General features: G+C 42.5%; 1 protein-coding gene across 1 annotated transcript; it reads left to right on the top strand.

The window, feature by feature from the left end:
- Positions 1–5,099: 5,099 nt before the first annotated feature.
- Positions 5,100–12,442, top strand: zdhhc12a (zDHHC palmitoyltransferase 12a). The gene is made up of 5 exons (XM_085366892.1): positions 5,100–5,196; positions 6,208–6,341; positions 6,854–6,943; positions 8,605–8,771; positions 10,584–12,442. Exons 1-5 carry the CDS (start codon positions 5,100–5,102, stop codon positions 10,897–10,899), a joined length of 804 nt encoding a protein of 267 aa, XP_085223018.1. The 3' UTR covers positions 10,900–12,442.

The following is a 12,442-nucleotide window of genomic DNA, read 5'->3' as shown; positions in this document are numbered from 1 at the left end:
AATGGAAATTATAAATCTGTCTCATTTCTCTTTTTTTTCTTTTCCCCTGAAATTCACACACTGAAGCTCAAAAAGGCTGAGGGGTACACTTCAGCTCCAAACGGCAAACTCCTCCAGACTGAGAAGTTTGGTAGTCTTACATATTTGTGGTGTTTGGAGGGTTTTCCTAATGCAGATCGTGCATGTGATGAAAACAGAAGTGGAACCTCAGCAAACAGGCTTCTTATTTTTAAACTGCACATGCCTGGGTGGTGCATCTGTAATATCCAAAAGTGGATCTTTTCATTGCTTCCAAAACAAGAATTGAGTGATTACGTGGTATATAAATGCACACAATGGCTACGATCAGCAACATTTACAGAGTGAAGTGACCCTGAAGTGTCTGGCAGATGTGATAACTGCATGGTTCCAGACAACTAGTCCAAAATATTACCTCCTACCTCCCTTTTCCCAATCACTTTTCCTTGAACTCATTTGTCAGTTTTTCTTGGGAAGGTTTGTGAAAGTATCTGGAATCACAAGCTTTCCTTTCACAAACAGTTCAGTTATATAGGAAACATTGAAGCTCTTTTTCTTTTTAGAGATTTTAACTAGCTCTGATTGTGGCTACAGATTCTTCAGGGTCACTTCACACCTGGGAACCTTCCTGGAGGATTTGATGTTATGAGATTATTTCAGAAAAACTTCATGTTTTGAAGAAGAGCTTTGTAATTCCTTTCTTTTATTCCTTTTATTTTCAGTGTCCAGGGTGCGAGGGGTCCTTGCTGATGATACTGGCTTTCTGTTGAAGTCTGCCAGTATAAATGTCTCTGAGGGGGATTAGTGAAGTGTCAGTTGCCCACTACAGTTTTCTCTTGTCCTCCACAGTACAGCAGTAGGTCAGAAGGCTCTCGATGGTGGAGCGGTATAAGTTAATTAGCAGTTTTTGTGGTAACTGGGCCTGTCGCAATTTCCTCAGAAAGTATAATGTAATTATGTGCAGTGTTGTGCAAAAGTCTTGAGCCACTTCTAATTTCTTTATATTTTAAGTGGTGTGTTTCTATCCAGGCATGCTTTTACTGCACTGACAGTGTTTTAGGGATCATTGTCATGGTGAAAATCTGATGCTTTTCCCACCCAGTTTCACATCTCAAACTTCACAGTTTCAAATGAAGCTCAGAACCATGACAGAGGCTGTAGACACTTACATACTGACTCAAACCAAACATTTTAGATTTGGATTCATCACTTCATAAAACCTGTTCCCAATGATTTTCTTCTGCTTTTCTTGTGCACGAATGATTCATAGGTCAATATTCATGATTTCCCTGAATACGGTCAGTTACGAGTACTGGACTGTAAATGAGATGTTACGTTTCGGTGTTGTCGGTGTGTTGCTTTTGGCGTGACTGTTATGTGTTTCCTGTTTTACTTTGAAAGTCTGTGTTATCTTAGTGTTTTCAGTTTACGTTTTGCCCTGTCTCGTCAGTTCTAATTTGCCCCAGCTGTGTTTCCCTCCTGTGGTCCATTCCCTAATTGCTCCTTCTATGTATTTAAGCCTTGTGTTTCAGTATGTCATGGTCGCGATCTCCCCCCGTTGTAAATAGTTTGACGTCTTGTGTTTGGTGTTTTGTTATAAATAAATAGTCTGTTGTAAATACTTTCGTCATGGGATATTTTCGTTTTGGGATTTTGGTGGAGGGCCTTCGTGGTTTATTTTTCCTTATCTTTGTTTTTCTGCGTTGCACCCCGGTTGCCTAGGCCGGGGTGTAACATATGGGGGCTCGTCCGGGATTGCCTTCGTTGGGGGTCCGGGGACCGCCCCAGCCTTTGTCGTCTGCTGGAGGGTCCGTGGGACCGCTCCAGCCTTCATTCGCCTTCGCTGGAGGGTCCGTGGGACCACTCCAGCCTTCATCCGCCTTCGCTGGAGGGTCCGAGGGACCGCTCCAGCCTTCGTCGTCTGCTGGAGGGTCAGTGGGACCGCTCCAGCCTTCATCAGTTTCATCTGCCTTCGCTTCAGCCGTCCGTCTCCGCTGGAGGGTCCGAGGGACCGCTCCAGCCTTCGTCGTCTGCTGGAGGGTCAGTGGGACCGCTACAGCCTTCATCAGCTTCATCTGCCTTCGCTGAGGGGAGGGTCTGCGGGACCGCCCCAGCCTTTGTCGTCGCTGGAGGGTCCGTGGGACCGCTCCAGCCTTCATCCGCCTTCGCTGGAGGGTCAGTGGGACCGCTCCAGCCTTCGTCGTCTGCTGGAGGGTCAGTGGGACCACTCCAGCCTTCATCAGCTTCGTCTGCCTTCGCTGAGGGGAGGGTCCGTGGGACCGCCCCAGCCTTTGTCGTCGCTGGAGGGTCCGTGGGACCGCTCCAGCCTTCATCCGCCTTCGCTGGAGGGTCCGTGGGACCGCTCCAGCCTTCATCCGCCTTCGCTGGAGGGTCCGTGGGACCGCTCCAGCCTTCGTCGTCTGCTGGAGGGTCAGTGGGACCGCTCCAGCCTTCATCCGCCTTCGCTGGAGGATCCGAGGGACCGCTCCAGCCTTCGTTTGTCTTCGCTGGTGGGTCCGAGGGAGGGACCGCTTCAGCCGTCTGTCTTCGCTGGAGGGTCTGAGGGCCGATCCGGCCTTCATCCGCCTTCGCTGGAGGGTCCGAGGGACCGCTCCAGCCTTCGTCGTCTGCTGGAGGGTCCGTGGGACCGCCCCAGCCTTTGTCGTCGCTGGAGGGTCCGTGGGACCGCTCCAGCCTTCATCCGCCTTCGCTGGAGGGTCGGTGGGACCGCTCCAGCCTTCGTCTGCCTTCGCTGGAGGGTCCGGGGGACCGCTCCAGCCTTCGTCGTCTGCTGGAGGGTCCGTGGGACCGCCCCAGCCTTTGTCGTCGCTGGAGGGTCCGTGGGACCGCTCCAGCCTTCATCCGCCTTCGCTGGAGGGTCGGTGGGACCGCTCCAGCCTTCGTCTGCCTTCGCTGGAGGGTCCGGGGGACCGCTCCAGCCTTCGTCGTCTGCTGGAGGGTCCGTGGGACCGCTCCAGCCTCCACCAGCCTTCATCCGGTTTTGATCAAACATTTCACTTGGGGTTACATGTTTGATTTTTGGGTGGGGGGAAATGTTACGTTTCGGTGTTGTCGGTGTGTTGCTTTTGGCGTGACTGTTATGTGTTTCCTGTTTTACTTTGAAAGTCTGTGTTATCTTAGTGTTTTCAGTTTACGTTTTGCCCTGTCTCGTCAGTTCTAATTTGCCCCAGCTGTGTTTCCCTCCTGTGGTCCATTCCCTAATTGCTCCTTCTATGTATTTAAGCCTTGTGTTTCAGTATGTCATGGTCGCGATCTCCCCCCGTTGTAAATAGTTTGACGTCTTGTGTTTGGTGTTTTGTTATAAATAAATAGTCTGTTGTAAATACTTTCGTCATGGGATATTTTCGTTTTGGGATTTTGGTGGAGGGCCTTCGTGGTTTATTTTTCCTTATCTTTGTTTTTCTGCGTTGCACCCCGGTTGCCTAGGCCGGGGTGTAACAGAGAGAAAAAGCAGGGCATTCAAAAAGCTTGGAAAACTATTGCTCAAGGGCACCTAAAAAAATAGAAGAAAGTCTGGCTCCTTGGAAGTAAAACAAGAAGAAATGAAAAGACTTTCACACTGAACAGAGTAATACACACACCTGCATGGACTACACTCATTTGAATGTTTATACCAGTATTTGTTATCTTGTAAGTGTTCTGGTCTGTATCAGGTTTTGTCCTGTTCTCTGTCCTATCATATGTTTCAAAAACAAAAAGAAAGAAAAAAAGAAAAGAAGGACTGGCACCCTGTGCACACTGGAACAAAATTAAAAGACTGTATTTTATTTTCTTATCTTGCATGTGACAAATTATTATTGTTTGCAAACAAAAACACTTGGAAGCTGCAAATCTTAAGTTAAAATCTTGAAAAGAGACATTGTGTCATAGTGAATACTTTCGGTTTTGATTACTTAACACAGGACATTTTTCTTTAACCTTGTGGCATTTTTATTTTTAAGTAAAGCACCTACTTATATCCACCACTGGGAAAAAAAACCCCCACCAAACCAACCCCCCCCCCCCCCCCCCCCCCCCCGATAATTATATTATTAATATTAATATAAATTTGTTGACTTGATAATTTAATGGCGCTCTCAGCAAGATGATTTGTGGCTTACACAACATTTTGATTATATGTCAGATTGTTTTATAACAACATCTTCAATAAGTGCTATATAATAAAAAAAAATACCTCAAATTTATAAAAATGATGTTGATTTAACCTCCCACTAAGTCTTACATATTTGTAAGTAAGTGTGTGGCACATTAACCCTCTAACAGTAACGTTTCTTGACACTTCCTGTGCAGTTTCCGATAATCAGCTGCTTCCCAGAAGCTTCAGACAGTTTCTAGAAGCTTCTCGGTGGCAGCCAAAGATAAAGAGCAGGCTAAACTCTCTGCGCTCACTTAATTACAGAAATGGATTAGCCATTACCCGCAAAACTACCTGTGAGTTAATGAAACAGATGCTCGTGTCAACCTTTTTTACACACACAAAAAGGGAGAAAAAAGTGACGTCACTGTTTTCTAAGAATTTTTATTGATGGGGAAAAAACGATTTTTAAACTCGAAATTAATCTTTTTAACCCTTCTTTGGCCCTGGGACCATTTTTGGTCCCTTTAGTTTTTCAGTTACAAGCCATTTGCACTGTGTTGAATGGAATATAGCCAAATTTTCTAAAAAAAAGTTTGGCATAATTTCATTTCAAAATTCAAGTCTGACTTCCTTAAAATAAACGGTGCTTTAATGTAACATTAGCCGACGTATTTTACTATTGCGAAAACCTTTTGCGCATGGTCAGTTCGAACGGTTTGACCTATACAGGCCGCCGTAGGGAAACAAGGAAGTAGACTGAATGAACAACATAAAAACAGAAGTCGGTTGTTTTATTTTTGATTGAATGCGTATTTACGCCTGTAATCGACTCCAGATTATTTTCTACATTTCTACATTTGCTTTGTAGTATATTTAAAAGTTTCTCGGTCTTTATTTAATATATATGTGTTTATTTCGGTAATGCTAACCTTCTTAGCTGGCTCGTTAGCAGCGGTGACAGGTGACAGGTGCTTTTATTAATATGGTGCAGAACGTGTTTCGGAGCGGGTTTCTGGTCCGGGTCGCTCACACACTGCTCACCTGGATCATAACCGTCATTCTGTTCCTGCACAACACTAGTAAGTCACTCAGACTGCAACCAGCTAGCTTTTAGCCGTTAGCAACAGGATGGAGCTGAATGGTAGTTGGGCTCCAATTACAAGGATTTTTATTTTACTTGAGCATTTTCGAGTATCTTTATTATTTATATTACCTACATTTATTAAGGGAAATTATGTAGTTGTTACCACCTGACATGTATCTGTCAGTTGCTGTTACACGTTACTCCACAAATTATAATATTTTTATTTAAAAACACAAGAAATGAGCCTAAATAAAAATAGATACATAAACCTCCAATAAATATATATTTTTTGGGGTTAAAATGGTCATATCATAATTAAATATTTTTAAATTAAATATTTCAATGCAACGCCTTTCCAGACTGAATAATTTGTCATATATATTCAAATAATAAAATTTTAAATAAAAATAAAAAAATAAAATCCAATATCTGATGTACAGTGGCCTTAATATACTCATATGAACCCATATAATAATATGGTTTTTTTTTAAGTTGTATACAAGTAGAGTTATAATGAAGAAAAAAGTAATTTCCCATTTGTTTTAACAACTTGTGACTTTACAGTCTCAACGAATATGAAGATTTTTTTGTTTGTTTTGTTTTTTTGTCTCTTGTACATTTTCAATATCAAGATTAAAATAAAGTATATTATCCCTGAGGGGTAGTGTGCTTTGTAGTCAGCAGCATAGATAACACATACACCCTGAAACCCCAACAAATCACATAATTAAAAATTAATAGTGGTAGGAACAAGTGAGAATTTAAATCTGTTTGTTCTGCAACAAGTCAAAGAATACCTCCGCTCTGAAGGCAACAGCTGATACTATGAAAACAGTGGATGTATGCTATGACCCAAAGTCCTTTCCGCTGTTAGGGTTGCCCTCTCTCTACACAGGAGGGCAAGATTATTTAGCTGCCACATTTCTACATAAATCTTGGAGAATATCTTACTTTTTGTTAGCTCTTACGTGTGTGTGTGTGTGTGTGTGTGTGTGTGTGTGTGTAGGCTTGCGGAGATGTGAGGAGCAGGGAGAGCTGCTGCTGCCGGCTCTCTTCTTCTTGCTGGTCGTTCTGTCAGTGCTGTTGTACTTTGCCGTTTCCCTGATGGACCCCGGCTTTGTGCTCAATGACACTGTCAAGGTGAGTTTAATTAAAAAGACTTGGATTACAAATTCAAAGTAGATCCTAATTTGAGGGCTGGCTGTGGCTCAGCAGGCAGGCAGGCAGAAGGTTCAATCCCTGGCTGCTCCAGTCTGCATGCCAAAGTATCCTTGGACAAGATACTGGACCCTGAGTTTCTCCTGATGCGTTTATCAGAGTCAGTGAGAACATTAGATAGAATGGATGAATGAGACATGTTGTGTAAAGCTATTTGAATGCTCAAATAGAGTTGAAAAGCACTATATAAGAAGCAGTTAATTGACCTTCTTTAAGGATTAAAACACTTTGTGAAAGGTTGGTTTCATAATGTTTTGTAATAGTGGTGACCACTAACTGCCTTTTCTCTGCTGCGGAGAGGTCAGCAGTGATGTGATGTTTTCTTATCAGCAAATGGACTAAAACCTGTACTAACCTGTGATTAATGCTGAAAGGTTGCAGTGTTTCTGTGTGCGTGTGAACACTTGTGACTGACGTCTGTTTGTGTTACACAGGGCGCTCAGAGTCCGAATGAAGAAATGGAGGCGATGATCCCTCAGTCATCGACCCCTCGTTTGAGGCGCTGTGGATACTGCCTGCTGCAGGTAACCAGCTGCTGCCAGCTGCTGCCAGCTGCCAAATTCCAGTGCTCACCATTTCCAACTCATCAAATTCTGTGTGTTGGGTTTAAATGGTGTCTTTCTGCATCATATGTCAGGAGAAGCAGCTGATATTAAAATGGTGCCAAAGACACAAACATCCTCCTCCTGAAAGAAACTTGGCTTTCAAAATATTGTGAATTTGAGGCTACATCCACACGTACACGAGGATTTCTTAAAAACTGGAATTTTCCTCTTTTGTTTATAAGACCCCGTCAACAGCAACACTGTTTTGCATCACAAGTCACAAGAAAAAACTCAAAAACAAAACGAGGCCATGAACTGTCAAAAGTGCCACAGCAACAGGTGGTAACATAACTCTAACCATACAGGAATGTTGACCAATCAGAAGCCTAGGTGTATCACTAACAAACAATAAGACAACACACAGTCTCATCTCACAAAAAAGGTGACACTGCAAAACAAAGTCTTAATTTTTCCTGAGACAAAAAGCTAATGAAAAGCTCAGTTTTCAGCAGCCTAATACCACCACTTACATGACCTGTGTGTGTGGACAGGACCTCAGGCTGACTGTTGGTTGGACTGCGTGAAAGTATTTGATGGGACGATGGAAGCTACATGGTAGCTGAGCTTACTGGAAAGCAAAAAGTAAATAAAAAGAAGTATCTGTTGGAATAGAGGCCATTTCTGTGGCTTTGGCTCTGCTTTTAACACGCCTTTGTGCACCAGAAATCTGCCCAAGTATGGTCACTCGTGGCTTCAGATGGTGGCAGAAACACGCCGAGGTCTTAAAATGTGAAATCAAATGGGTAATGTCACCGCAGCTTTGTCCAGCTTTTATTTGTTGGCACGCCTGTTAATCAAAGCGTCCACACCTCTGAGTTTAAGTTATATAAAAAAAACAAATAAAAAACATTATCTAAAAAGGTTAAAACTGTTTTTTTCACCAGGCTATAAACATGTTCTGCTTTGAAGTTCAGACTTTGCACCTGCCAGTCAAGAAGAGCCACAGACTCACCTTTGTCATTGTTTAAAGATTTATGATGTCCAGTCATTTTCTTTGGTTAACAACCAAACTGTGTTTTTTAAATTTGCTACATTAAGTCTCATTTTATTTTTTCTTCTATAATTAAATAAGCCCTGCAAACTGGCTCACAGACACTGTCAGAGTTTGCAAAGACTCAGTTGTAGGCCAGCATTAACCAAATTCCCCCTGTGCATTGGTTCATTCAAGTATGGAAGCTTGTTTCCATCATGAAAGAGAAAAAGAAAGTTTTGCCAGACAAAGCTCAGTCAAAACCTTTTGTACTGTATTTTTTCAGTGGCAGAAAAATGTTCTCTGTGTTGATCTCAGCCACACCCATGTATCTTACCCCTATTTCCTTATCAGGGACTTTTACAGCCCAACAAATGTTCTTACGGCCCTGAGGCGTTGTCTGCGAGTCTGTTTGCAGCACTGATTTAATTGCAGAAAGAGCTGCAGATTGATTTTCTTTTAATCAACTAATCAGTGCAGCTGTAGAAGGATTTAACTTTCTCTTTTGGTTGCATTACCCAAAAGAAACCATCTAAAAAATCTGGAGAGCGATCAACCTTTCCTAGTAACAGCACCTTTATTTTATTTTCTCTCCATGTGTGTCAAGCAGCAGCCAATGAGAGCGAAGCACTGCCACATGTGTAAACGCTGCGTCCATCGCTTCGACCACCACTGCCCGTGGATTGAGAACTGCGTGGGAGAGAGGAACCACCGCTGGTTCATCATCTACCTGCTGGTGCAGCTGCTCACCCTGCTGTCGGGCCTTCACGTCGCTCTGTACGTCTGCTAAATGCCTCCGCCCGTCTCCAGCCTCTAAGATAAATGTCCTTATCTGCTGGGAATATTTGTGGCCTCAATTTGCCTTCCAGCAGTGACTCAGTGAAAACTTATCTTGTACTGAGTGTACTCTGCTCTGCCGCTTTATCTTTAGAAGGAATTGGGTAACTTGTGACTTTTGGAGAATTGTGACTTTTGGAGAACATCACTGAACTGAGTGGTTAAATTGTGTAAGGATGATCTGTGACAGGTTGCTTAAGCACACTTATAAAGTACAAGTCGTCTTCATTTTAAGGTTTCCAGTTAAAGGCACCGCTGTGGAGCAGAGGTTTATGTGCACACACAGAGGCAGAAGTAAGCTCTGTGGTAATTAAACTTTACTGGGTAATAATCAGAGATTATCAGCTGAGTAAAGCATAAAAGAAAACACTTGGGGTAATGTGGGCAAACCTTTCAACAATATTTCATGACATTTATTGAAACCAGTGTTGCCCTGGACACAGAAGAATGAATTTAAAAAAAACATGTCAGTTTACACTTTGCAAGCTTCTGAGTACAGGCAGCCAAACAGCTGGCAGCCAAACAGCTGGCAGCGTGGTTGTTAAACACCCATTTTTATACATCTAAATAAAATCTGAAATGTGCCTTTAGTCAGGAGAATTGGTGACAACAAAGATGATGTAGCATGTTCTGTTTCAGATTTTGTTAATTCATTCACTCTCAAAAATACATAACCGATATTTCGTGTTGCCCTGTGAAAAATGTAATATTTTAAATTACTCTATCAAGGTAATGTAATGTACTACATCCCGCTTAGTTTTATAGCAGATGTTTAAACATTGAGACATGCATGTATTCCCTCTGGCCTACAGCGATGTCCCCATCAACCAAAAAAGAAACCATTAGTGTTTTTGTCCTGTCAGGCAGCAGGCTTCTCATCAAAGATAAATCATAGACTGTATATAAGCGCTGGACATAACCACTGTGACGTGACCAACGCTGTCATTTTTAAAGAGTCATTGTTTTTTTTTTTGTGTTACCACTGCGTTGCTGTTTTGCTATGTGCCGGTCTCTGTGGCAACACTAAAAATTGAAGTTCGTCCAATATAGTAATGAGTAAATGGGATTTTTATTGAACTCACCAGTTAATCCAGGTGTGCTGTAGCAGCTAGTTCTCCATTGGGCCTCTGAACTGAACAGTTTGAGCGTTTTTATGCTTTTGATGCCTTTTTCGAGCATTTTTAATGGATTTGACTAAAAGTTTGTGCTTCAGTTTTGGTGGTTGCGCTTCTAGTATTTTGTTATTAACAGATGCATATGTGGCTGTGCTCTGCAAGCGTCAAGAAGCTGATAACTTCTTCAACCTTGATTTCAGTTTCAAAATATGGCATCCAGAAGCAGTGGGTGACCTCACTATGGTTGCAGACTATCCATAGAAGGCAAGCAGTTTGTTTAAACTGAAGCAAGCCTCAAGTGGACTTTAGAGGAACTGCAGTTTTTTGCATTTCATCATTGTCTTCTGCTTTGTTTGTATATAAGATTAAAAAAAGAAGCATGCATTCTATACCTACTAGTCAGTATTCAGGGTGAGAACAGGCTTATGATGTTCAGTTGTTTGCTTATCAGCAAATTCTGTGAACAACCAAACTGATGATGATTTTAATCTTGCTAAATTATGTTTAGTTTTCTTATAAACAACTTTTTATGGGACAAACCAGTGAATTAATCCAGATTTTTTTTCTTATGATGAACTTCTGTTATAGCCAAACAGATCTAAGTTTATTCCTGTTGTGTAATTTCCTTGTGTTTCAGGTCAGGCATTTCTCCTGCTCTTACGTGGGAGCAGTGGTTCAGGGTGAATGGCTTTCTGCTGGCAGCGTTGTGCATAGTCGGGATTTTCTCCGTGGTTGTGGTGGTGCTGCTAGGCTCCCACTTGTACCTGATTTCTATCAATTGCACCACCTGGGAGTTCATGTCCCGCCACAGGATCTCATACCTGAAGACCTGCAAGGACGAGGAGAATCCGTTCGACCGTGGCGTCCTCTGCAACTTGTGGGATTTCTTCTGCATCTGCAGGACGGTGATGTGGGAGAAGGTTTACCACAGAAACACGTTGAATCCAGTCTGACCCCACAGAGGCTGGAGTCAACTAATCTCTGACTGGTTTTGTATTTTCACAAAGATGAAGACAGGAGAATGAGAAAGTGTTTGTCTTTAATTGTTTTATCCAGATACAAAAATCAAAAGGAAACTTTTTGGACTGAAACAGCAGACCGTCTCAGGAGGATTGTAATCACTCTGGTGCTCCCAGCAGTTCCTGTTCTTGGCTGGAAACTCGGACTTGTTTTCATGTAACAAATTAATCCAAACCTCAGAGGTATCTGTGCGCAGTGTTGCCTTAACACAATCCCTTTACCCGTATTTACAGTTAACATTGAAACACACGTTCAGTGTTGGTGTTTCACCGTGTGATGCGCAACAGCTGATGTCACGGGTTTGCATGTGGGGGTGTTTTTGACGTGTGTCACTGGCTCCGTTTGATTATTCCAGCTACACTTTGAGAAGGTCAGCGGACGTAAATAAATAAAAGAACCTGATAGTCCGCACATCTCTTAATATGGAAAGGATAACTGGAGTTGGACCTTGTTTCAGTCTCAGCACCTTGTTAGTGCTGCCTGTGATTTTATGAACCAAAAGATGCACTTAGTGTTAACGGCACATTAAAGGGCTCATTTTTATTCTTGGATTCTAGACTAGCCTTCCATGATTCAAGGCTCAAAATAATCTTTGGTACAGCCTCTCAGTTCGTTCTCTGTCTGAAACAAGCTGCTTTAACTCCTCCCTCTTTAAACCAACTGTCTTCTGTTTGGCTGTTATCTGCAAACAGAAGGTTTGAACACCCAGTGGGCGGGGCTTCTAAGCTAAAAGAGCATAGGCTGTGTATAGAAGTTGGATTTAGTTGATGTGATGTGACCACTGGTTTGCAAAGGCTCGTCTTAAACACTTTCCCCCATAAACAGGACATCTGAACACTTAATGAAGAGTTATTCTTCGTCTAGCTATCGTCTTTGCTTGTTGAAACCAGACACCAGTCACAAAGCAAACCACGCTGCATCATCATCATATATTAGGGATATACAAAGAACAGAAGAACAGTTTGAATCTGAGCATTAAGAGCAGTCTGAAATCTCAGCTTTTGGCTCTCAGTTATGTTTGACTCTTCAGTCAGAAAGAGGAAGAGAAGGAAAAGCAGATCCATGTTAAGTGTTTTCTGAATGTCAAACTGAGCTCTCTTGCCTTGAAGTTAGGTGGTGTTTAAAATATCAGTGTACAAGTGGCACATAAGTTGTTTGGGTTTTTTTTTAAAAAGTTGAATAAAAGACAAAAATAAGCACTAAATGTGATTGAAACACTCAGGTTTGGTCACTGCTCTCTGTAAAGCACGGTTGTCAAATATAAGGCCCGGGGGCCAGAATTGGCTCAGCAAAGACTCCAATCTGGTCCATGTGTGAAATTTGTAACGCTGACAGAAGGGAGAAGTTTGACATCCCTGCTGTGAAGGTTTCTGTTGTTAAGTGATGAGAGTGGTGACCCCACATTATTTACACTAAATGCCTTTAAACCTGCTGATGTTTGGTACCTGCCTGTAAACTGATGTCAGTAAGTTCATT

This window comes from Diplotaxodon limnothrissa, linkage group LG12 (genome assembly GCF_057381915.1).
Source record: "Diplotaxodon limnothrissa isolate DT_005_m linkage group LG12, D_limnothrissa_male_GT1.1, whole genome shotgun sequence".
NCBI lineage: Eukaryota > Metazoa > Chordata > Actinopteri > Cichliformes > Cichlidae > Diplotaxodon > Diplotaxodon limnothrissa.
The sequence above is the reverse complement of the archived record's forward strand: the minus strand, read 5'-3'. Positions and strand labels throughout refer to the sequence as shown.